The sequence below is a fragment of the Mesoplodon mirus genome (genome assembly GCF_964341445.2).
Source record: "Mesoplodon mirus genome assembly, chromosome: 11".
Taxonomy (NCBI): domain Eukaryota; kingdom Metazoa; phylum Chordata; class Mammalia; order Artiodactyla; family Ziphiidae; genus Mesoplodon; species Mesoplodon mirus.
Window position 1 is genome coordinate 57357989 of NC_138987.1, and position 24745 is coordinate 57382733.

Here is a 24745-nt window from a genome sequence, read left to right on the forward strand (position 1 = left end):
AGGGCTTAATTACAAATAAAAAGACACAGGGCAATATATATATTCAATTTTATTTGCTTTTCTGCATCTGGCTCAATAGTCTGTTAGAATGGTTTTTCCTTGATGGCCTCAAGTCCTGCTGTGGATCTAAGAAACATCTTGGGAAGGCCGTTGGACACAAGAAAATGTTCAGTTGTTGGCAATGACCTGAAGGAAAAACCGGTTATATCCAGTCAGTAACTTCTGCCGACCTCCTTTGTTTTTCCTTCAGGGCTCCCAGTTGAGTATGGCCCTGTACTGGGTTTATGGCGGGGGGGGGGGCGGGGGGGGCGGCAGGAAGTAGTTCTCAGCTGTGTCAGGACAATTCAAAGTTATAGGCACATACTCAAGACTTAGTTGCAAGGGCAGACCTTGAACCGGTTGTGAGTCAAGGTTCATGCCACAAGACTCCAGAATGTGTTTGAAGACTGGAGGGTATAGGTGGGATAATTGTGAGGCTCTACCACCAGGTCAGTGTAGGTATAGTCTCACCTAACCCTCAAGCATTGTTTAAGGTGGTAAAACCTCTTTGCAAAGGGTAGGGCAAATTCTCATGATGCCCTTAGAAAGTACTGGTGGAGGAGAAGGTTAGTGCCTCTTCCCTCGCCCAGGAAAGGGAAGCCATTTTCCCCTTGGCTTTGACTTTGGACAGCACTGATATGTACCTGGTTCAGATCTGCTGTTGCCACCACCCACCTTATCCTAAGCAGTAAACAATACAGTGAAGCATTCCTAGTGGGTATGTGAAGTGGAACCAGGATGGCAATGTTATCAAGCGAAAGTACACTATAGAGGAAGGGAAAGCAGTAAACATTTGAATGCGGTGAGGAAGAAGATGGCTTCCCCTGCTTAACATTTTCTCCTCACCCCAGCCAGTGCTTGGGTCTCCAGGTAACCCTATTTCAAACTCATTTGAGAGGACTCACGTTATTTATCCAAGAGATGTAAGCAGAGACCCGAGTGAAGACTGTGGGCTTCCTGGAGACATTACAGCCCAGGCTGGACACAAAGCTGGTCACACCGTGGACAGTATACTGGCCATTCACCAAGCAATGAAGGGGGCCCCCAGAATCACCCTGTGGAGAGGAGAAGCAGTGTCCTAAAACTCCAGATCTTTTGATCTTTGGGCCTTTGTTTCTGCTTACACCCACCCACCCCCATCTCTGTTTGTACAATCCCGTACTGTTTAAAAGCTCCAATTAAGATCCCCACTTCCTTCATATCCCCTCAATCAAGATGAATCTCCTCTTCCTTTCTAAACGACCATAGCACTTCTTCCTTTCTTTTGTAGCACTCATGTCATGTTCTGCCTTGTATTTTGGTTTCATAATTTGTTTCTATCTCCCACGCTTATCTGTGAGCTTCTTGAGACAGGAACTACATCTTACTGATATCTTCCTCTCCACAATGCTAGCATAGAACTTTGAACATCTTAGGCTCAATAGCTGTTACTGACTTAAACTGAGCCTGGGGTGAGGGGAATAGGTTGTTCTAATGGTTTATTTATCCGCAGCACTCAGACCAGCCTTTAGACATAGGGTAGGTAGTCAAAACATGTTAAACTAAACTGGCGTAAAGAGAAGAGAAAGTGATGTATTGGGTAGTGGTTACGTGCTCGGGCTTAGAATCAGACAAACCGGAGTTTACAGACTGTGACCTTGACAGCCGTTTCCTTACTCAGTTCCCAAAATGTCAGTTCTGTGATTCCAGACATAATATTGGAAGATATTTCTTTGGAGAATCTGACCAGCACATGAGGCAAGATCTAAAGATACTAACATTAGAAGTCCCCCAATGAAATGGCCTAGCCAGATCCCCTGACAAAGCAGTTCACTATAGATGAACCCCACCTAAGGCTCAGAGCTACCTATCAGCTCTTCACTGTCCCACTCTGAAATAAGAGCATATGGTCAAGGATGACCAAACATCTGAAGAAAGCCTCAATATAAAAATAAAGATCGGGCTTCCCTGGTGGCACAGTGGTTGAGAGTCTGCCTGCTGATGCAGGGGACACGGGTTTGTGCCCTGGTCTGGGAAGATCCCACATGCCGCGGAGCGGCTGGGACCGTGAGCCATGGCCGCTGAGCCTGTGCGTCCGGAGCCTGTGCTCCGCAATGGGAGAGACCACAACAGTGAGAGGCCCGCGTACCGCAAAAAAAACAAACAAAAAAACCCCCCAAAAACATAAACAAAAAACAAGAAAACAAAATAAAGATCAAGGGAATTCCCTGGTGGCGCAGTGGTTGAGAATCGCCAGCCAATGCAGGGGACACAGGTTTGAGCCCTGGTCCGGGAAGATCCCACATGCCGCGGTGCAACTAAGCCTGTGTGCAACAACTACTGAGCCTGCACTCTAGAGCCCGTGAGCCACAACTACTGAAACCCGTACGCCTAGAGCCCATGCTCCGCAGTAAGAGAAGCCACCGCAATGAGAAGCCCGCGCACTGCAACAAAGAGTAGCCCCCGCTCATGGCAACTAGAGAAAGCCCGCGCGCAGCAACAAAGACCCAATGCAGGCAAAAATAAAATAAATTAATTAAAAAATAAATAAATTTAAAAATTAAAACCTCCTTATTAAAAAAAATAAATAAAGATCAAAACAAAGAGAAAGAAATAAAAAATGAAGGCAACCAAGATTATGCAGGGAGAATATAAACAACAAAACTATGATTAATATTGCATCCATGATACAAGAACAGGAAGCTATTAGAGCATTCAGAAAACAAAAAGAGCCTTTGGAAATTATGACTATGATAGTAGAAATGAAAGATTGGGTTAGGAGATAAAGCAGACAAAATATATAGAGAGAAAATATGAAAATTTAGGAGGTAGATGTGTGTGAATAATGGAAATTCTAGAAAGATAAAATAAAAATGGAGGGGAGGAAATGATCAATAAATAAACATTTCAGAAGCAAAGGTCTGGAGTTTCCAGAATGAAAAACCCACTAATTGTCCCTCAAAATGAATGCAAATAGACCCATACCAAGACACAGAACACTAGGGTCAAGAGAAGATAAAATAGGTCACTTATAAATTAGTGGAGAGTTTGGGGCTGAACTGGTGATAAATTGAGTATACATTATGCAAATTTAAAGACAATTATTAACCCCAGGGAAAACAAAATTATGCAGGGAATAGCATTTTACACAATCATAATAAATACTAAATGCTAATTTAACCAAAATTATTTGGGGAGGTTGGGGGTGCAGATAGAAAAGTTCATGCTGGGGGCAAGTATATATGTGTAAAAGGAAGAGAGGTTGCACATCTTGCATAATGCCTGAGCTGAAAAATTACGTGGCAATATAAGTATATGCTTTTAGAGAGGTGGAAATAGACACTGAAAGAAATCAGCTGAGGAGTTGAAAGTGGTCCCCTCTAGAGAGGGAGAACCTGAGGGGGTAGAAGGAACACAGTGACTGTTCTTTCCCACTGTTAAGCCTCATAGTTTGTTTGTTTGTTTTTTTTTTTGCGGTATGCGGGCCTCTCACTGTTGTGGCCTCTCCCGTTGCGGAGTGCAGACTCCGGACACGCAGGCCCAGCGGCCGTGGCTCACGGGCTCAGTCGCTCCGCGGCATGTGGGATCTTGTCCCAGACCGGGGCACAAACCCGAGTGTCCTACATCGGCAGGCGGACTCTCAACCACTGCGCCACCAGGGAAGCCCAAGCCTCATACTTTTATTGGCCACCTTAAGCAGTTTAATACACATAGCTTCAATAAAAATTAAAACTTAAAAAAAGAACTAGGGAAAGAGACCAAAAGTTCAAATTGGGGATAATTCTTTTAAAAAGGAAATAGCTGTACCCCATCCCAACTATGTTTAGGAAAAGAAGATGCTTCCTTTAGATTATTGTACTCAATACAAAACAAAACAGTTTAAATATCTTCCACCCAAATTCTAATAGGGGTTTGATAGTATTTCTAAGCTAGAGGAATGGAAGGTAATTGAATTGTATATCATGCGATTTTCTTATGCTAATTGACCTGAAAAGAAACAAAGACTGTAGCGGTGGAGGGTGTGGCTGAGGATTTTAGGGCAGAAGGAAGAGCTGGGAAAGAGCTCAGAAAACAGAGCTCAGAAAACAAAGACACAATATTTGGGAAATTCCAGTGGGAAGAGACCTGGCAACACAATCGCCTCAGAGAATTGCCTATCTGGAGTGGCAGCCAGAAGAAAAATACTCTAGTTTTTCAGAGTTCAAGGCCTTGAGAGAGAGCAGAGGAAAGTGAATTAAACTCAGAAAGTTTAAACCTTAAGAGGTTATAGGTGAAGGCGGCTGGTGAGGACCTGTAAGAGCTTGACTTATGTGTTCATCTTTTTTTTTTTTTTCCCCAACTTGCAGGTAGGGTTCCTAGGATATAGGACTTTTAAGTTTTGACACTGATGTGGACAAAAAAATGTTGCCTGCCATATCAGTAAACAAAGAATTTTGCCTTCCATTCTGGGAAACAACGAATGTTGCCCGCCATCAAGCCACCAGCCACTGCAGCCACCTTCCACATCCTGAGGGGATTTCAGGATGGAGAAAAATGATACTGGCCCTAGATAGTTACGATGCATATCAAAGGAATGATTTCTGTAAGCCTAGACTCTTGCATCTTCCCATACACAGAAAAACACTAAAATCATTCACTTGAAATGTCTGTTTCTTGTTATTAGCAGTAATCTTTGATGGTTGTCTCCTTGGTTTTTTTTCAGCAAAAACTCCAATATATCCTGGCTCCTCCCTTACCTCTTTGGAACAGTAGCTCAGAGCTGTCTGCGAGGCTGTCTCCCAGGCTATAGTCCTTAGTAAGATCACTGAATAAAACATAACTCTCAACTTTCAGGCTGTGTGGTTTTGTTTTGTTTTCAGTTGACACTGGGGAAGTCATGGGAAAATTGGGATGAGTTGCTCACCTTACTTCCGTAGTTCTAAATGCTCACAAAAAAAAAACCCTTTAGGGACTTCCCTGGCGGTCCAGTGGTTGGGACTTAGCCTTCCAGTGCTTGGGACTTAGCCTTCCAGTGCGGGGGCGGGTCTGTGGATTCGATCCCTGGTTGGGGAGCCAGGACCTCACATGCCTCGAGGCCAAAGGGCCAAAACATAAAACAAAAGCAATATTGTAACAAACTCAGTGACGACTTTAAAAATGGTCCACATCAAAAAAAAAAAAAAATCTTTAAAACAAACACAGAAAAAAACCTTTAATCTTTGATTCTACTATTTCAGCCAGCCTACCAGCCTCCTTCTGGCTTCTCTTCCTTCTCCACCTAGCTTGGAGCTTGCATTTGATCTGCAATCTTGTCTTTATGTCCCAATAATGCATGAAAACCCAGCCCTGGATTAATCCATTCCCTACAACTAGATCCTTGAATGGAGTGAATCATATATCCATTATGATTATTGCATGGTCTCCAACCTCAGCCTATATCAGTAACATCATGGAGGCCAGTCTTTCTAAACCCATTCACCTTAATTAATCCAGACACAAACAACCCTTGTCCCTTCATTTTCAGCATTTAATCTGACTCCTAGTTCATGAGTAAATAGAAGCAAGATTGCAGAACACCTGCCAACTTCCAGCTACTCAGCCTGCACTCTCTTTCATGTCCGTGCACATTTTTGTGTCCCTATCCTGTTCAAGGCCAGCTCCACCTGTGCTCTTGGTTCATCTCTTCCTTCTCCTCCGGGATCTTGTGTCATCCATTTTTTCCCTCTCTCCAACTCTACAGGATCCTTTCCTCTCTGCCCAGAAACACACTCAATTTTCTTCCCTCTTAAAAGATCCACCCCCTCCATGACTGTCATCCTCCTTAAAGCTACCAGACTTTTAAAATTCCTCACTTTCATCCAATATTCTTGAAAGAGTATTCTACGTTCTTTGCTATGTTTCTTTCTTTCTTTCTTTTAAATTGGAGTATAATTGCTTTACAATGATGTGTTAGTTTCTGCTGTACAACGAAGTGAATCAGCTATATGTATACATATATCCCTCCCTCTTGGACCTCCCTCCCCCCCACTCCATCCCACCCATCTAGGTCATCACAGAGCACTGGGTTGAGCTCCCTGTGCTATACAGCAGGTTCCCACTAGCTATCTATTTTACACATGGTAGTGCATTTATGTCAAACCTAATCTACCAATTCATCCCACCCACCCCTTCCCTGCCCCCTGCCCCATGTCCACCCATCTGCGTCTCTATTCCTGCTCTGCAAATAAGTTCATCTGTACCATTTTTCTAGATTCCACATATATGTGTCAATATACGATATTTGTTTTTCTCTTTCTTTTTTTTTGTGTGTGTGTGTTATGCGGGCCTCTCTCTGTTGTGGCCTCTCCTGCTGCGGAGCACAGGCTCCGGACACGCAGGCTCAGCAGCCATAGCTCATGGGTCCAGCCGCTTCACGGCATGTGGGATCTTCCCGGATCAGGGCACGAACCCATGTCCCCTGCATCGGCAGGCGGACTCTCTACCACTGCGCCACGAGGGAAGCCCTGTTTTTCTCTTTCTGACTTACTTCACCCTGTATGACAGACTCTAGGTCCATCCACATCTCTACAAATGACCCAATGTTGCCTCTTTATTCCTTACCCTTCAATCAAGCTTCTGCCCTCACCACTCCACTGAAACTGTTCTAGCTGTAGTTACCAGTGACCCGTCAACTGCAGAAGTAGCCACTTTCAGTTATCCACCATGGCTCCTGGTTGCAATGCATACTATGTGATGACCTATCAGTATTTCCTGAGATTTTGTGAAACCTTTATTTACTATGCTTTTCTCTTACCTCTTTTTTAGATCCCTACAGGTCCTTTGTCCTCCACCTATCTCTGAAGCACTCAAATATTTATGTTATCACAGTTCTTCCCCCCAACTCACTGTTTGGTTTTTTCCCCCTCATTCTACCACTTTTCCCTGGGGGAGCTGGGGATGGGGGGTGGGGGACTTTGAGGGATCTCATTTCCTGTTAAACTTATCTCTAGCCTAGCTTTCTCCTTCAGGCTCCACTCTCTTTATATATAGTTTCTTACCAGTTAACTATAACTGAATGTCCCACTGGGATCTCAGACTCAACTTGTCAGACTCAACCTTCCCTCCAAAATCCTATAAACATTGTCTCATAGAGGCAACAAACACCTCCCCCAAATCACTTAAATCAGATGCCTGGGAGTCATTCTTGATCCTCCTGCCTCCTCTCCACTGCCCTAATTCGGGCCCTCAGATTTCTTTCTTTTTTTTTTTTTTTTTTTTTTGCGGTACGCGGGCCTCTCACTGTTGTGGCCTCTCCCGTTGTGGAGCACAGGCTCCGGATGCGCAGGCTCAGTGGCCGTGGCTCACGGTCCCAGGCGTTCCATGGCATGTGGGATCCTCCCGGACCGGGGCACGAACCCGTGTCCCCTGCATCGGCAGGCGGACTCTCAACCACTGCGCCATCAGGGAAGCCCGGGCCCTCAGATTTCTTGCCTAGGTAATTGCAAGCGTCTCCTAAGCAGTCTCCCTGCTAATTTTGCTCTCTTCAAAAACATGCTTACCTTGTCATCAGAGAGTGCTTCTAAAAAGCAAATCTGATCATGCTGTTCTCCTGTTTAGAACTCTTCAGTGGTTTCCCAGTGCCTAAGATAAAGGTTCATGTCCCCAGGCATGACATTTGAAGGCCTAAGTCGTGTGGCTCCTACCTGTCTCTAGTGTCATCTCCTGACATTCCCTAGTATGGTAATAGTTTATATTCTAGCCCAGAGGTCAGCAAACTTTTTCTGTAAAGAACCAAAGAGTAAATATCTCAGGCTTTGCAGGCCAGTCTCTCTTGCAACTGTTCAACTCCATGAAAGCAGCCATAAACAATATGTAACGAACAAGTAAGGCTGTATTCCAATAAAACTTTTTTTTTAACGAACACTGAAATTTTATATTTTTCATGTGCCATGACATATTATTCCTTTCTTAATTTGTTCCCAACCATTAAAAAATGTGAAAAACATTCTTAGCTCATGGACCATGCGAAAACAGGCAGCAAGCTGGGCTTGGAGGCTGTGGGCCCTGACCTCTGCTCTAACGGTAGGGAATGCCCTATAATTCTCTATGTGTTCTAGGTTCTTGGGCCATGCCTTTCTTCATGTTCCCTCTCTCTGAATATCTTTTCCTCTTTTTTTGCCTGGCTTTCTCCTATTTAAGCTTTATGACTCAGTACAGACTCTAGCTTCTCGGGGAAGGCAAGTCTTTTCCGACACCAACAGGTAGAGGTAAGTACCTATCTTTTGGACTCCCATATCACCCTATGCATATTTTTGTTATAACACTTAACCACATTGTATTACAATGTTCTGTCCTATGTCTGCTCTTCCCATTCTTCCACTAGACACTGTGTTTATATTTATCTTTGTATCTTTTATACAAAGATGAGTCAAACACAGTGCCTAGTATTTAGCAGATGATCAAGAATATTTGTTGAACTGCATTAAGAAATCTGTAAACTTATGGTCACCAGGGGATAAGGGTAGGGGAGGGATAAATTGGGAGATTGGGATTGACATATACACACTACTATATATAAAATAGACAACTAATAAGAACCTGCTGTATAGCACAGGGAACTCTACTCAGTGCTCTGTAATGGCTTATATGGGAAAAGAATCTAAAAAAAAAAAAGAGTGGATAAATGTATATGTATAACTGATTCACTTTGCTGTACACCTGAAACTAACACATTGTAAATCAACTATACCCAATAAAAATTTAAAAAAAAAGAAATCTGTAAGATGGTGCATTGCTGATTGATCTTGTCTAAATAGAAGATGATTTATATATATAGTTATATATACTATTATAAAACAATTTTGTGCACTTTCCCCTACCATATTCACCTGTATACATTCTGCTATCAATAATATTGGGTCAAAAGGGTGGTGGTGGAGGAGGTATAAGAAAAATTGGGGCTGATGGGAGGGGAGCTAACTTATATACAATTACAACCACCACTCCAGGCCTAGCCCCATGGCAGCCATTAAAAATCTAGGGCACAGGGGCTTCCCTGGTGGTGCAGTGGTTAACAATCTGCCTGCCAATGCAGGGGACACAGGTTCGAGCCCTAGTCCGGGAAGATCCCACATGCCGCAGAGCAACTAAGCCCGTGAGCCACAACCACCGAAGCCCGCACGCCTAGAGCCCGTGTTCTGCAACAAGAGAAGCCCATGCACTACAAGAAGAGTAGCCTCCACTTGCTGCAACTAGAGAAAGCCCACGCACAGCAACAAAGACCCAACGCAGCCAAAAATAAATAAAAATAAAAATAATAAAATTATTTTTAAAAAATCTAGGGCACAAATAACTTCTAAAGAACACTCACATATACCAACACACAAATGTTGGGCCACATACAAACTTTTGAGGTGGGGGAGGGCAACAGGCAAGATGAATTTTCAGGTTTCTTTAAACTTGGAGATTCTGTGAATATAGACCTAGCAGCACAGAATCATTCTCCTTCAGATGCTAGAATAGAAAGTTTAGTCTGTACATGGGGTGGGAGTAGGTGTGAGGTAGGTGAGTAGAAGGTGGGGGATGGGAAACAGAGAGGGGAGGGACCTGCGGTGAGACTTCTGACTCTTCCTGCCTGTGTTCACCTGGCATCCAGAGCGAACTCCGTCTCCTCCAGCGCACACCATGGTATTCTTCACGGTGGAGCCCCAGTAAGAGGAGCTGGAGCAGGTGGCATAGTCCACGGTGGGCAGGTAAGCCTGCTGCAGGGTCTGGGCCAGCTGCCCATTGGCTGAACAGGACACACAGCATTGGAGGTCAGCCCGAGATGCTATCCAGGGAAAAAAAACCTTCCACACCCGGCCAAACCTTCCCAAGCTCTGATGAAAGCTGATGTCGGGGCAAGTTCCTTTTCTCTGCCCATTGAATGTCATAGATCCTCCTTTTGTCTCTCTTTATATAAAAGCTACAGGCACCTTCCTTTAAAGAGTCATCCTTGACTACTGTTCCCAGGTTCCAAACCACTAATCCTACGCCTGCTTTTTTTTTTTTTAAATCTCATGGATACCTTAATTAAGTAACTAGAATGGTCTTATCTGTTAATAACTTATCTGTCCTGCTTCCTCCTTACACTGTAAACCCTGTGAAGCAGAACTGGGACTATGCACCCTTGTTTCCATTTATTAAGAGCTTTCCTTTATCTGCATTTTTTGACTTTTCAAAGCCTTTGCACGTGAATTACTTCTGTGGATACTTACAACAATCCTTCCATGTTATATATAGATCAGGAAATTGAACTACAATGACACTGAGTGAACTGGGAGCAGAGCTGGATTGGAAGCATGTCTCTCTCTGAGCCCCAGGCTTCCCCAGTAGACTGGCTGCTCCCAGCAATGCCTTGCCTCTCCCCCAGAGCTCAGATCCTGTCTGATGGCTGACAGCCTTCTGTGCCAGGCCTGCTGTCTCTACCCTTGTTAACCATCTCTGCTCATAGCTTCCCACCTTTCCATGTCATCTAATGAATTTTCCTTCCAGAAATCTTCCCATGATTGACTGGAAGAAGCTGAGGCCTCCTCTGCCTCGACTTCTCTGGACCTGCAGCCACCCCTGGCTCGTTCATTCCAACCCACAGCCTATAGACTGTCTATGAAGGTAGCGTGACGGTGTAATGACCACCAAAGCAGAAGCCAGGATACCTGCGTTCTGGCCCCAGCTAACTAGTTACTAACTAGTCATGTGATTTTTTTTTTTTTTTTAAATATTTATTGGGCTTCCCTGGTGGCGCAGTGGTTGAGAGTCTGCCTGCCGATGCAGGGGACACGGGTTCGTGCCCCGGTCCGGGAAGATCCCACATGCTGCCGAGCGGCTGGGCCCATGAGCCATGGCCGCTGAGCCTGCGCATCTGGAGCCTGTGCTCCGCAACGGGAGATGCCACAACAGTGAGAGGCCCGTGTACCAGAAAAAAAAAAAAAAAATTATTTGTTGTTTGTTTGTTTGGCTGTGCCGGGTCTCACTTGCAGCACACGGGATCTTTTTTTTTTTTTTTTTTTTTTTTCTTTTTGCGGTATGCGGGCCTCTCACTGTTGTGGCCTCTCCCGTTGCGGAGCACAGGCTCCGGATGCGCAGGCCCAGTGGCCATGGCTCACGGGCCCAGCCGCTCCGCGGCATATGGGATCCTCCCAGACCGGGGCACGAACCCGTATCCCCTGCATCGGCAGGCGGACTCTCAACCACTGCGCCACCAGGGAGGCCCAGCACACGGGATCTTTGTTGCTGTGTGAGAGATCTTCTTTGCAGCATGCGTCATCTTTTAGTTGCAGCATGCAGGCTCTTAGCTGTGCCATGCCCGATCTATAGTCCCTGACCAGGGATAGAACCTGGCCCCCTGCAATGGGAGTGCAGAGTCTTAACCGCTGGACCACCAGGGAATTCCCTGGTCATGTGATCTTGAACAAGTTCTTTAATTTCTTTGGGCCTCAGTTTCCTTATGTATAAAATGAGAGGCTGATAACGAAATACTCTCTGAGGTAAGGTGTCTATCTTTTTTTGTTGTTGTTTTTATAAGAATCTGAGAATTTCTGAATTGACTATTCCATGGCTTGTTCTTAGCTTGATTTCATGAACCAGTTATTTTATCTCTGGTTCCTGGTCTTTGGCTCTGAACACCTAGGACCACAGAAAAAGTGCCCCAGAAGCTCAGCTACCTAATCAAGATCCATGTGGTGGATGGTGCCAATGTAGGCGACTTACTCCTGGTCCTGCCCCAACCTGTGATGTAGCAGGGGCTGTTGTTAGCCAGGATGGTTCCCTCCTTTGGCAGAACACCCAGCTGGACATAGCTGTTGAGGGTAACATTCTGGGCCAGGCGCAGCAGGGCGATGTCATAGCTGCGGGAGGAAAGGAGACTGCTCGCTTGCAGGACGAGGCCTTCCTTTAAGTCAGCATAGGGACAAGCTCTCCCTAAGCCTTGTGTGCCCATGGAATTGGAAACCAATGACTTCGAAGAACGAGGGGACTGACTCGCCAAGACTCAAATTTGAGGAACTACGCATTTGGATTGTAGGATATTCTACGTTTAACAGCAGCCCCTGCTGGTGAGGTCTCAGCATTGTCGCCTAGCTCTGGTCTGCAGCCCAGGGGGAGTGGAGCTCGCTCTTTGAGCTGTGAATGGGGACTCAGAAAGGAGCAGAGTGCTTTGCTCTTCGTAGCAGAGAAGAGTTCTCAAAGGAGAAAGATGTCAAATGCTCTGCAGAAATATCCGAAGTACTTGAACTCACGCTATAGAATTGGCTACCACCTTAACTACTTCCTTTCCAAAAGTTTACAGCTCAGTCTTGCAGGAGTTTTCTCATTGTGAGATTCATTTTAAGAAATCTACTTTTGCTGATGGAGTCTATTCCATAAAATGAATAATAACTAACAATAAAAACAGGAACATTAAACTCTACAGAGAAGGAGATTCAGGGGATCCAAACATGCAAACCAGCGTAGATCAAACAAATCCCCAAAGATCTTCAAACATTCTCAAGTCCTCCAACATCTTAATTCTCAAAGTCCTCCTGGATGAATGTGAAGGAAGCCAAGACCCCATAGCTGGCCAGTCAGCCCTCCACCTCCCAGCCCCAGGCCAGCCCCGCCTTGCCCCTACCCTGCAGCCATATTGTTGCTGTTCCAGTGGGGATGCACCTCGATCCTCTGCACTCTCACGTACTGCTCGGTGCCGTCGTTCTGGCTCAGGTTGTGGTCTCCAACCACCACACGGAAGCTCATTTGGCTGGAGGGAGAGAGGGAAGCCCTGAGTGTTCCTTCTTTTTCCCCTCTTAGAGAAAAGTTGGGAAGCCATCTTACATCTTATCTTTAGGACAGGAACCCATCTTATCTGGCCCAGGCAGTGGAAGGATGGAAGACCCTGGAAGATGAGGAAGTAACCAACCCTCTCATCCCCAATTTGCTAACCTGTGGAAGTGACAAAAACTACCATCAACTTCATTTTCCCAATTTACTAAGCTGAACATCAGAGGCTGAGTATCTCATAACTTGGGAGAGGTGTGGTGAGCATAAATGAAATAATGGCTCTCAGCCCATAGAGGGATTTCGAGGGACATATAAACTTCTAGACCAGTAGCAGTAGTTCTTTTGTTTTTAAAATTTTTTGGCCACACCACATGGCACACGGGATCTCAGTCCCTGCCGACCAGGGATTGAACCCGTGCCCCCTGCATTGGAAGCGTGGAGCCTTAACCACTGGAAGTCCTAGACCAGTAGTTCTTAAAGCATGGTCCCTGGACCAGCAGCATCAATATAACCTGGAAACGTGTTAGAAATGCAGATTATCAGGCCTCAACCTGGACCTTCCTATCAGAAACTCTACTGGGTGGGGCCCAGCAATCTGTGCCTTGCAGGTGATTCTGATCCATGCTCAAATTTAAGAACCATTGCTCACGATAAATATGAAAAAATGGTTACCAGTCAGGCGTTGACTAGGCACTTAAATATTTACCTACTTAATTCTCACAATAATTCTACAAAGTAGGTAGAGATAAGAGAGTGAAAGCTTAGAGAGCTAAGTAAGCCATCCGAGTTCACAGAGCTAGAAGAAGCTGGGACAGGAGGTGAACCTGAGTTTGCCTGACATCATAGTTTGTACTTTCCATTATATCCTACTACCTCCCCGCAGGCCCCCAAACACCTCCTTAAAGTCTTGCCCTGAGTGGTCAAAGATACATATTCCTGGGCTTCCCTGGTGGCGCAGTGGTTGGGAGTCTGCCTGCCGATGCAGGGGACACGGGTTCGTGCCCCGGTCCAGGAAGATCCCACATGCCGCCGAGCGGCTGGGCCCGTGAGCCATGGCCGCTGAGCCTGCGCATCCGGAGCCTGTGCTCCGCAACAGGAGAGGCCACAACAGTGAGAGGCCCGCATACAGCAAAAAAAAAAAAAGATACATATTCCTCCAGAAAGACCAGACTCTTCCCCTCCCAGGGACTCAGAAAAGCTGGTCTTTGTTTTTCTCACTTGTCCACACAGTGAGCAGCTGTCATCACCCAGTTCCGTCTGATGAGGGTCCCTCCACAGGTGTGAAACCAGGAACCTCCAGACTGGTACTGGAGGGAAATCTAGTTGGGGAGAGAAGAAAAGAGGGATAGATTGGTGTTCTTGAAAGGCATTGACCCAAGCCACGTGTTACCTCCTTAAACTCCTGCCACACCTCAAAACATCCTCCAACTTTCTGGGCTAGAGATGGCGAATTGTTTTCATTTGACCTGTTGCTATTGATTGGTTGGTAGTGGCTACCTGGAGTAGTGGGGAGAAGGGGCGTGTAGATGCCCCTGGGACCAGCAGAAAAGAGGGCTCCGTCGTTTGGTGATGTTTGCTGTGTACATGGAAGGGGGAGTAAAGACATACACACACAGTGCATTCAGCATCCTTACCCTATATTATTGCAAGGGGCCAGGAACCCAGGTTCTTCTACCTCCATTCCCTCTTGGGAAGGAAATGTAGCCATGGAATTGCTCCATCACCTAAGCCACAAACTTAGGTCCCCAGAACTCCCCTCCAAAGTTTTTAAGATACACCGTGTCCCCTCACCCCAGCAGATACTTAGAAACACCACTGGAGTATTCATTTTTATCAGTTCACGCCTCCTCCTTCATTGTCTCATGTCACACAATAGCTCTACCCCTGAAAATTGGGGCACAAACTTTTGTAAATTGAATTTAATTCTAATCGCAGTGATTCCTCTCAAAGTATGGCTATTCACCAGTTAATGTGCCAGTTTTACCCTTTTAGAATTGCTTAAATCACAGCCTAGCTGTCCTATTTTGAAAGTGGAAACTCTTTAAATAGCCAAATGAGGGCCTCCCTGGTGGCGCAGTGGTTGAGAGTCCGCCTGCCGATGCAGGGGATACGGGTTCGTGCCCCGGTCTGGGAGGATCCCATATGCCGCGGAGCGGCTGGGCCCGTGAGCCATGGCCGCTGGGCCTGCGCGTCCGGAGCCTGTGCTCCGCAACGGGAGAGGCCACAACAGTGAGAGGCCCGCATACAGCAAAAAAAGGAAAATAAATAAATAAATAAATAAATAAATAAATAAATAGCCAAATGAGCAACGTGCTCCATTTGGGGGCAGAGGTGTGTTTGCATGGGTGACACGCACTGCGTGGAGTGGGGTGTGTGTGTGTGTGTGTGTGTGTGTGTGTGTGTGTGTGTGTGTTAAGGTGTGTAGAGTCTGAGGTATGGGTCTGGCACACAGTCTTGCTAGTGTGGCACAAGATGTATTGCTGGGAGTGTAAATGTGGTTTGTGTTTGGGTGTGTGCCTGGGAGAGTGAGTGTGGTTGGTGTTTAAATCCTTTCCTCCAAGCCTTTTGCATTTAGAAAAAAACTCCTAAGCCTGGTCCCATTCATCTTTTTTTTTTTTTTTTTTTTTTTTTGAGGTATGCGGGCCTCTCACTGTTGTGGCCTCTCCCGTTGCGGAGCACAGGCTCCCGGACGCGCAAGCTCAGCGGCCATGGCTAACCGGCCCAGCCGCTCCGCGGCATGTGGAATCCTCCCAGACCGGGGCACGAACCCGTGTCCCCTGCATCGGCAGGCGGACTCTCAACCCACTGCACCACCAGGGAAGCCCCATTCATCTTTTAAAGCTAGAATCCAGGCAGTTGGAGGGCTTCCTGTTGATAAGGATATACACAAACATACATAGTATTGCATATCAATACACGGGCAACTCTCATTTTGTTGGCAGCCTGGGGCTGTGAAGGAACACCCACCTGAGAGGGCCAAGAAGGCCTCCGGGCCTCAGTCCCTCCAACTACCCGGGCGTTGGTTTCTGGAAAGTCCTGGGCACTATGTCCTTTGTGGGGCAGAAGAAAAGTGAGTGATGACTAAGCATGGGGTCAGCTCAGGGTGGGAGGGCGGGTGGCAGTTGTGCTTTGTCTGCAAACTCACAGTTCCTCCCTAGCAAATGAGGGGCCCAGCTGTGAGTTCTTTGAGCCCCTTTTGAAAGCAGATAAGTCTAAGTGCCTTCTGCTTTTCTGCTTCCCCTACGCGTCCCCAGAACTTTGGCATGCTACAAGGACCCATCTCACATTGCCGTGCAAGGCCCCAGAGGTTCCTCATGGTCTCAGCCTTGCTTAGGGTCACCCCTTGGCCTGAGGTGACTCCCCGCTCCCTACCCCCCACCCCTGACCCCACCCTCCCCCTCCCACACACAGTGCTTTGGCAGGATTCTCCAGGGGGCAGGGACAGCAGTGCACATGCCACCAGATGCCCACTGAGGATGTCTTCCTGTCAGTGGGGTTGGTGGGGGAGCCCGGGGCTCTGGAAGAGGCTTCTCTCTGCTTCATGGCTCAGGGACCTTTCAACCAGAGGCTCCCGACCTTTTCTATCATGGGCTCCAGGAGAATAAAGTTTTTGCTAGACTCACAGGCAGAGGCTCCTTCCCATCCTGGGATAGAGAGCAGACCTGGGCTTAAGGAAAGCTTTCCAACCCCCCTGCTCAATCTCCCTCCCTACAGAGCTCCAGCCAGATGACCCACTTACCATAAAGGACCAGCGTGGTGAACACCAGCAAGCGCAGCATGTTGCCCGCAAGGAGACCACTGCCCCCTTGCCACGAACCAAGCCCTCTTTACGCTCCGCTTATCAGCAGCTTTGCTGACCTTCCTGTCAACTGGCAGGGCCGCGGGTGGAAGGCAGGGGAAATCACAGGTGATATGGAAACACAAATAAAAAGGTTTCTTTTCAAGTAAAAGAATTTATCTATGAACAAAGACAGAACAAGATCAGGGCTGAATTAATCATCTCTTTCAGTTGAAAAGCATCCAACAAAGTCTTTTTCAGAAATAAGATGGAACAGCACAGCGAGATCAGCTCGGTGCTTTGTGACCACCTAGAGGGATGGGATAGGGAGGGTGGGAGGGAGGGAGATGCAAGAGGGAAGAGATATGGGAACATATGTATATGTATAACTGATTCACTGTTAAAAAGCAGAAACTAACACACCATTGTAAAGCAATTATACTCCAATAAAGATGCTAAAAAAAAAAAAAAGAGATTAGATGGAGAACCAGGACTGGCATTTCCCTTGGGATGCTCCACTTGCTCATAGACTGCCACCGTCTCACTGCCCTCGGGGGCACTGTAAGTGCAGAGACCTACCCTGTGCACCAGGGGGTGGGGGCATGGGGGGCTGGAGGAGGGAAGTGTGCAAGGAGAGCAAGAAGGAAGAGACAGTGAAGAGGGAAATGGCACGTGCCCCCAGGACGCAGACAGTGGTGTAGATGCAAGGAGACAAAAGCAGAGTAGATGCAGTGGACAGAGTTCTGATGGAAGAGGGTACTAGTGAAACCGTGCACCACAGATTGGGACTTGAACCCACGCGGCTGGAACTCGAACCTGGCCAAAACCCACAGTCTGCCAACTGAGATCACACACCTGGTTTCAGGACTTAATGAAGCTCAGGTTCTTGATGTCTCATCACAGAAAGAATTCAGTGAGAGACAAAGGGGTAGGTAAGAAGTGGATTTACTTAGAGAGAAACACACTCCACAGACAGAGCGAAGGCCATCTCAGAAGGCGAGAAAGGCCCCAGAGTATGGGGTTGTCAGTTTTTATAGGAGTGGGTAATTTCATAGGCTAATGAGTGGGAGGAGTATTCCAGCTATTTTAGGAAGGGGAGGGGATTTCCAGGAATTGGGCCACCGCCCACTGTTTGATATGAGAGTGTCGGTGAGAAGAGGGAGCCCTCAGGATAGGGAGCTAGTCTGCGTGCTGTGAGGGTGGAGAGCAGGAGAGCGGGAGTTGCAGGGCAGGAGTGTCCTGCAGGAGATGAGAGGCTCTGGCCGTCCGAGTCAGGAGAGGGGGACCGAGGGAGGTGCCGCGGGCCTTGCGGTGGGCAGAGAGGTCCCAGAGCAAGGACTGTGGGTGGAGCTGAGATTTAGGCTGAGAGAAGCCAGGAAGCCCAGGGGGAGGCAGGCAGGAAAGTCTGCCAGTCCACCTGGGGGCTTTTGTTGCCTAGATACTCCAGAATTCAAGTTTCATGCCTGCAGGTGTGGGAGAGGCCTGGAAAAGGCTGAGGAAGGAGTTCTGTACAGACGGTCACCTTTTCAGATCCTTGAGCTGGGGTGGGGGTGGGGGGGTGATGGGTGGGAATTGCACTAAGGGCTCCCTCTCCAGCCCCACCCCCAACATTCTAACCCAAAGGAGACCCCGGGGGAAAAGGGTTGAGCCGGCTGGGGAATCCGGGCCTCCTTGGTCATTCTCCACCCCCCACCCCCGTGGCCTCCTCTGGAGAATAGGGAGACAGCTCTAGCCCCCAGGATCAGAAGTAAAAGGGGAGGCTCAAGGGCCTCTTAAAGGTTACCCCTCCACATCACAGACTGCAAAGTGAGCCCTTGAGCGCAGGGTCAATATCACATCCATCGCTGTACCCTTGGCGAAGCCTAATCTGTATTCGCTTAAAAACCAAACTGTTTAGGATTGCACTTAATGCTCCCAAGCCATTGAGTAATCTACATACCCAGCCTCATCTCCCACGCTGGTCAGACTCTTTTCCTCCTCTTAGGGTGAGGTGTAGAGGAGGGCTTTGGCTTTCATTCTGAGGCACTGCATTATTTTCCAAAAGGAATGTGTCCTTTTGAAATAAACACGGGCACAAAAATAAATGTACAAGGATGTGGGTTCTAGTATAGTCTGTCACCGAACTTTGTGTAGTTTGTCATAAAGTTTGTCACAAAATTGGGAAAAACCCAAGTATTCATCAATAGGGGAAGGTTAGAGAAATTGGGTTTAATCATATTAAGGAATACTATCCAGCTTTTTAAAACAAATAAATTTATTTATTTGTTTGTTTTTATTTTTGGCTGCATTGGGTCTTCGTTGCTGCGTGTGGGCTTTCTCTAGTTGCGGTGAGCGGGGGCTATTCTTTGTTGTGGTGGGCAGGCTTCTCATTGTGGTGGCTTCTCTTGCTGTGGAGCATGGGCTCTAGGCGCACGGCCTTCAGTAGTTGTGGCTCGCGGGCTCTAGAGCGCAGGCTCAGTAGTTGTGGCGCACAGGCTTTGTTGCTGCGCGGCATGTGGGATCTTCCCGGACCAGGGATCGAACCACCAGGGCTTCACCACCAAGGAATCCCAATACTATCCAGCTTTTAAAAAGAATGAGTTAGACTTAAATGACCTGACATGAAAAGATGTCCTTGGTATATTAAATGAAGATATCAAGTTTCAAACAATATGGTATTCTCTGTGTGTGTGTGTGTGTGTGTGTGTATTTATATATGTATTATGTATATTCATAGAAAAAGGGTATAGAAGGTTTATACCTAGAAATTATTACTTTTCTAGAAGTTATTACTTCTAGAGAATGAATCAATAGGTATGGCAGCGTCGTGAGGATCAATTTCACTTTTTCTTTTTTTGTAATTTTTCAGTCATATCTCATGGCTTGCAGGATCTCAGCTCCTCGACCAGGGATTGAACCCGTGTCCCCTGCATTGGAAGTGAGGAGTCTTAACCGCTGGACTGACAGGGTAGTCTCTTATTTTTGTAATTAAAAATAAGAACATATTCTGGGACATTTATCTATTTTTGGCAATGGCGCCAATACTCTTCAAGTGGGAAACAGATCCCCAGAGGAGACGAGCCATGCAGTGCTAAGGGGAGAGAGGTTCCTGGAGCCAGGAGATAGTAACACAGGGCTAGTTAGCATCAAGATTTTAAGCAGGACTTGGGCATCCCTGGTGGTGCAGTGGTTAAAAATCCACCTGCCAATGCAGGGGACACGGGTTCGAGCCCTGGTCCGGGAAGATCCCACATGCTGCCGAGCAACTAAGCCTGTGAACCACAACTACGGAGCCTGCACTCCAGAGCCCACGAGCCACAACTCCTGAAGCCTGCACACCTAGAGCCCGTGCTCCACAACGAGAAGCCACCGCAATGAGAAGCCTGCGCACCGCAACGAAGAGGAGCCCCCGCTCTCCGCAGCAACGAAGACCCAACGCAGCCAAAAACAAATAAATAAGATTTTAAGCAGGACTTAAGGTTTTAGGTTAGCCTGAGAATGGTCAGAGGAGTGGATTTTAATAGTGCAGATGTGGGGTTAGGGCAAGGCCATCCTCGGCTAAGGGGAGGCCAAGAAGCTGGTTTCTTGAGTCCTCCCAGCGCCCTGTTCGTGCCCTGTTCGTGCCCTCTCCCTCTTCTTGAGCACCTCTCTTCCCTAGTCCACCCTTCACCCCCAAACCTGCTGCATCTCTCAGTCCCGGTGGGTTACCCTTAGCTGACCGCCCTTGCGAGATGCTCTGCTGTTGTGTGGTCGGGGTGAGGAAACTGAGCACCACAGCAGGGCACCTCAGTTGGGCATGCATCATAATATCGGGCTGGAGAGCTGTTGAGTGATGCTATAGAGTATGAGGGATATTAGGATAAACGGCAAACTGTGCGTGATAAATGTCTGGATGTTTAATGCAACCAAGAGTAGGGCTAAGATTGGAGTTAAGGACTAAGGCTCCCTAGGATTTACTGGACTTATTAGCATGGCATTCAAAGCCTTTTCAATTGGGCCCCAGGCCACTGTTTTACAGGGCTGACTAACCCAGTAAGCACAGCAGGTACAAGTGCCTGAGGCCCACAATACTTTTTAGGCCCACAAAAATGTTTGTTTCTTTTAAAATCAGAATACAATCATCCTGGATTATATTCCTCGTTATATCAATGCAGTTGTAAAACATACTCTTTAACACTTTTTTTTTTTTTTGCGGTACATGGGCCTCTCACTGCTGTGGCCTCTCCTGTTGTGGAGCACAGGCTCCGGATGCGCAGGCTTAGCGGCCATGGCTCACGGGCCTAGCCGCTCCGCCGGCATGTGGGATCTTCCCAGACCGGGGCACGAACCTGTGTCCCCTGCATCGGCAGGCGGACTCCCAACCACTGCGCCACCAGGGAAGCCTTTTTTTTTTTTAACACTTTTTAAATGAAGGCACAAGTGCCTAGGGCTCATGAAAGCCATAGGGTGGTCCTGATCTTCTAGCTTCTACATTCACTGTGCCCTCACCCTGAAGTCCTCCTGGTTCCCTGCGTCCACTTGTACTGTTGTCCCTCTGTGACTTTTCTCACACTTGAGATCTTTGCTTACTGAGCTCTTCCTACCTGAGGATCCATCCTTTGAGGTCTAAGGTCAAATGTCACCAACTTTGTGAGGCTTCCCTAAATGGAAGGAATTGTTCTCATTCATGTAGCACATCTCTGAACATCTCCAGGCTCGGCATGACTTGCTTACACCCCTGTTTTCCCAGCTGAAGTATGAATTCCATGGGGGAAGAGCCTTATTATCTCCTCATGTCTACATGTGCTTGACACAGCGTGTAGGCTAGACTGGGGGGCCAGAGGATATTTGGAGATGAGACAGTGGCTGTGACAGAACTTTTCAGATGTGTGATTCTTCACAGCTTGAATCAACTGATCCTCCAAACGGATCAGCTAAGGGGCATTGCAGGGGAGGAGGAACCCAGTGCAAACTTCCTTTACCAATGCCATAAAACCTTTATTTCCACTGGGATCTCATGTGCAATTCTCTTCTCTTTCTGGGAAAGAACTTTTCCCTTTCCCCACTCCAGGACATGTCCTGGCCACTCTCTCCTCTCCCTTTGGCTGGGCTACCCCATGGGACCTAGGAGACTTCCTGCGGCGGGGAGTTGCATGGGAAGCAGAGGCAGCTGTGGTCCCAGGGCACCCTCATGTGGTGCTGTCCAAGATGACAGCCTGCTACTCAAAAGTAGAAAGCCCTCCAAGAAGGAATGAGTCCTCTGGGCAGCTGGGCTCTCTACTTCAAGCAAAGCAGCCATGCGTGGTGGGGTCCAACTTGCTTGGGGAAGAGCTGACACGCACGGCAGGCCTGCTCTGTGCGGGGAGTTCACGCGAGACCCGCAGACATGGCGTCTTGTTAGGCGTCTTCCCAGGGCTCTTGTTAGCCTTACCTGGGTCCTAGCCTCAGGGCTGCCAATACGTGGTTGTGTGGCCTGGGGCAAATAACTTCACTTATCTGGCCTTAGTTTCATAATATGAAAATGATAGGGTTGGACTAAAACGATGATTTTCAAATTGTGCCTGCAGACTTTTAGAAAAGTTCAGGGACTGGTGGGCAATGCCCTCACCCACCCTCATTTTCATCCATGGCTATTTTGCTTCTGAACTACATTATACATGGAGCACTGAAAAAAGGTTCTGGGACTTAAAACTGAGAATCACTGGCTCCACAAGCTTTCTTTCAAAACGAACATCCCAGGATTCCTAAATGTGGTCTCCCTCACGGCTACCTGGCCGCACTGCTCTAGGCTTTATGGAGACCAGCCAGCCAGAAATGATCAGACTGGAGGGAAGAGAGAGTGGGGAGCTGATGGCTAGTTGCCTAGTGTTCTTGTGGTATGGTGGGAGGACCCCAGGTTCAGGATACAGACCAGCTCCTTTATTTCTCTCTGCCTCAGCTTTCTTGTCTATAAAATGGGCACGGTGGTTCCTGTCTTTCTCACAGGACTATCGTGCAGATGAAATAAGATAAAGGATTCCTGTCAAGGAGCTTCAGGTAATGCTAGCAAGGGAGACTCTTAGACCTCTAATCCCTCTGGTAGAATATACTGTTTCACTGGATTCTGTGGGTGTTCTAGATGACCAGGGATTCAGGACGTGGCTGCAGAGGTACTTTTCTTGAATTCAGCATTGCTGCCCTGGGCTCTAGCCCAGCTGCCTCCACTGCTTTGGAAGTCTGTTTCTAGGGCAGAAGGAGAGCTCTAGGTCACGTATTGTGTGTTCTAACGGTCTCTTCCACCAACGCAGAGGAAAGAAAATGGGCCCAATGTTGCTGCAAGGAGTAGGAAGGTCCTGCCTTGATTTGCATCGGGTTTGAAATCCATCTTGAAGGCCGACAGGGAACTGACGACCAGGTTTTCAAACATCAGGTTCCCCCAAATCCTGTTTCCTAAGAGGCTTGTGGGGTCTCCCACAGGGGGGTGATCCAGGGCCTAGATGAAGAGCCAGTGCTGGTGGGGATCACTGGGATTGCAGGTGGCCATGGCTGGCTTTTTGCCCTTGGATGTCAGGCAGGTACCAGATCCTGAGTTCCTGATGAGTTGATCCTAAAAAGATGACACGGCAAAGGGTCAGCCTGGGCCTCAGACCTCTGACAGTGCTACTAGGGGGCAATGAAATAGGGGTCAGTAGACAAAAGGCAAAGGAAACCCAATGAGGCACAGAGAGGGCACTTCCAAATTCCTTTCCTTGGATGCCAGATATTCTGATGGGATGCATTCCTGAGTTTCCACCTGTGCGTGGTACCAATTCTTCACCCCTAGCTTTAGCATGAATGGCTGGAGCAGAGGAAGGCAGGACCATGGGCTAACTAAAAAAGGCTTTCAGGAACCCCCCTCCTCCAGATGGCCAGTCTCAAAGACCTGGGCCACTGCTGCCCACCCGCACCTTCTGCCTTTGATCATATTCAGACTCCTCCCTTCCCTGTAGCCCCAAGGTTAGGCTCCTCTTTCTCTAAGCCAAGGACTGGGGATTGGGGTGGAGTGGGGTGTGGAGGCTCATTGGGGGCTGATAGTTTGGGCCCAGTCCTGTAGAAGTTACATCATTTATCCTGAGGCAGTGTGGTGTAATGGAAAGAACCCATGCTTTCGAGTCAGATTTATCTAGATCAGAACCCCAGGCCTACCACTTACTAGTGAAGGGTCTTGGGCCAGTCACAAACTTGCTGAGCTTCAGCTGGCCCATCTCTAGTGACGGGGACACCACTTACTTGGGAAGAGCCTCTGGAAGATTAACCAAACCAATGTACAGGAGTGCATAGCCTTGTGCCTGGCACACAGAGGCCAGGCAGGAACCACAAGTGACTCTTCAACTTCATCTACTTGTGTTCAGCCTAAAAATACGTGAGCTATGACAGAGCTGGTCCTGGACCATAACCCCAACCCCATCTTTATATCAAGCAGAACCAGCCATCACCAAACCTTACTTAAGCCCTAAGAACCCTGCCTGTGACCAAGCCCACATTCTCCATACTTTCTATTGTACATTGTCCGGATCCACCCCGTAGTATCTCAGGCAGAAGAGGCAGAAGGAAGGGAGGGGGCAGTTGTGGTCTCAGGTTCTTGATTCTGAGCTTTCTGGGCAGCTGACTCACCTGGGTGTATCCCCATTCCTCGTCCTCGGGCACTTGGCTATTCTTGCCAGTGAAGTGGCAGCCCCTAAGGCCCAGAGTGCCAGCACTGGCATACAGACACAGCTGCTTTGCGATGTTGTGGCGAAGGTCCCTCTGGGTTGTGTATTCAAAGTACTAGAACACAAGATAAGAGGAGGTCCTGAGGGACAGGCAGAGAGTTTGCCCACCACCTTCCAAAGCCAACTGCCTTGAGATGCCAACCACAGATGGCCTCCTGGGGAGGAAAGTGAGTAGGTGCCAAGACTTTAGTAATTCATGCGCCACCGCATTTGGGGGATACTGGAATGACAGATAATAGTTACTAAATATATATATATATTTTTTGCGGTACACGGGCCTCTCACTGTTGTGGCCTCTCCCATTGCGGAGCACAGGCTCCGATGCACAGGCTCAGCGGCCATGGCTCATGGGCCCAGCCTCTCCGCAGCATGTGGGATCTTCCCGGACCGGGGCATGAACCCGTGTCCCCCGCATCGGCAGGCGGACTCTCAACCACTGGGCCACCAGGGAAGCCCTAAATGTTTTTTCTTTAGTTAAAAACTTAACTTAGGGACTTCCCTGGCGGTCCAG

The 24745-nt window shown here is 47.8% G+C and overlaps 2 protein-coding genes across 2 annotated transcripts in view; both read right to left on the bottom strand.

Moving 5' to 3' along the window:
- Positions 1–63: 63 nt before the first annotated feature.
- Positions 64–16567, bottom strand: CELA1 (chymotrypsin like elastase 1). Its single transcript, XM_082636095.1, has 8 exons — positions 16508–16567; positions 15736–15818; positions 13987–14087; positions 12623–12748; positions 11725–11861; positions 9621–9766; positions 945–1094; positions 64–186 (listed from the first exon to the last, which is right to left on the bottom strand). Exons 1-8 carry the CDS (start codon positions 16545–16547, stop codon positions 169–171), a joined length of 801 nt encoding a protein of 266 aa, XP_082492221.1. The 5' UTR covers positions 16548–16567; the 3' UTR covers positions 64–168.
- Positions 16568–21326: 4759 nt separating this feature from the next.
- Positions 21327–24745, bottom strand: part of GALNT6 (polypeptide N-acetylgalactosaminyltransferase 6) — a 36148-nt gene continuing 32729 nt past the window's right edge. Inside the window, exons 11-12 of the mRNA XM_082636787.1 lie at positions 24137–24289; positions 21327–23090 (exon numbers count right to left, since the gene is read on the bottom strand). Of these exons, the coding sequence (XP_082492913.1) occupies positions 22977–23090; positions 24137–24289 (267 nt within the window). The 3' untranslated portion in view covers positions 21327–22976. The remainder of the gene's footprint in view (positions 23091–24136; positions 24290–24745) is intronic.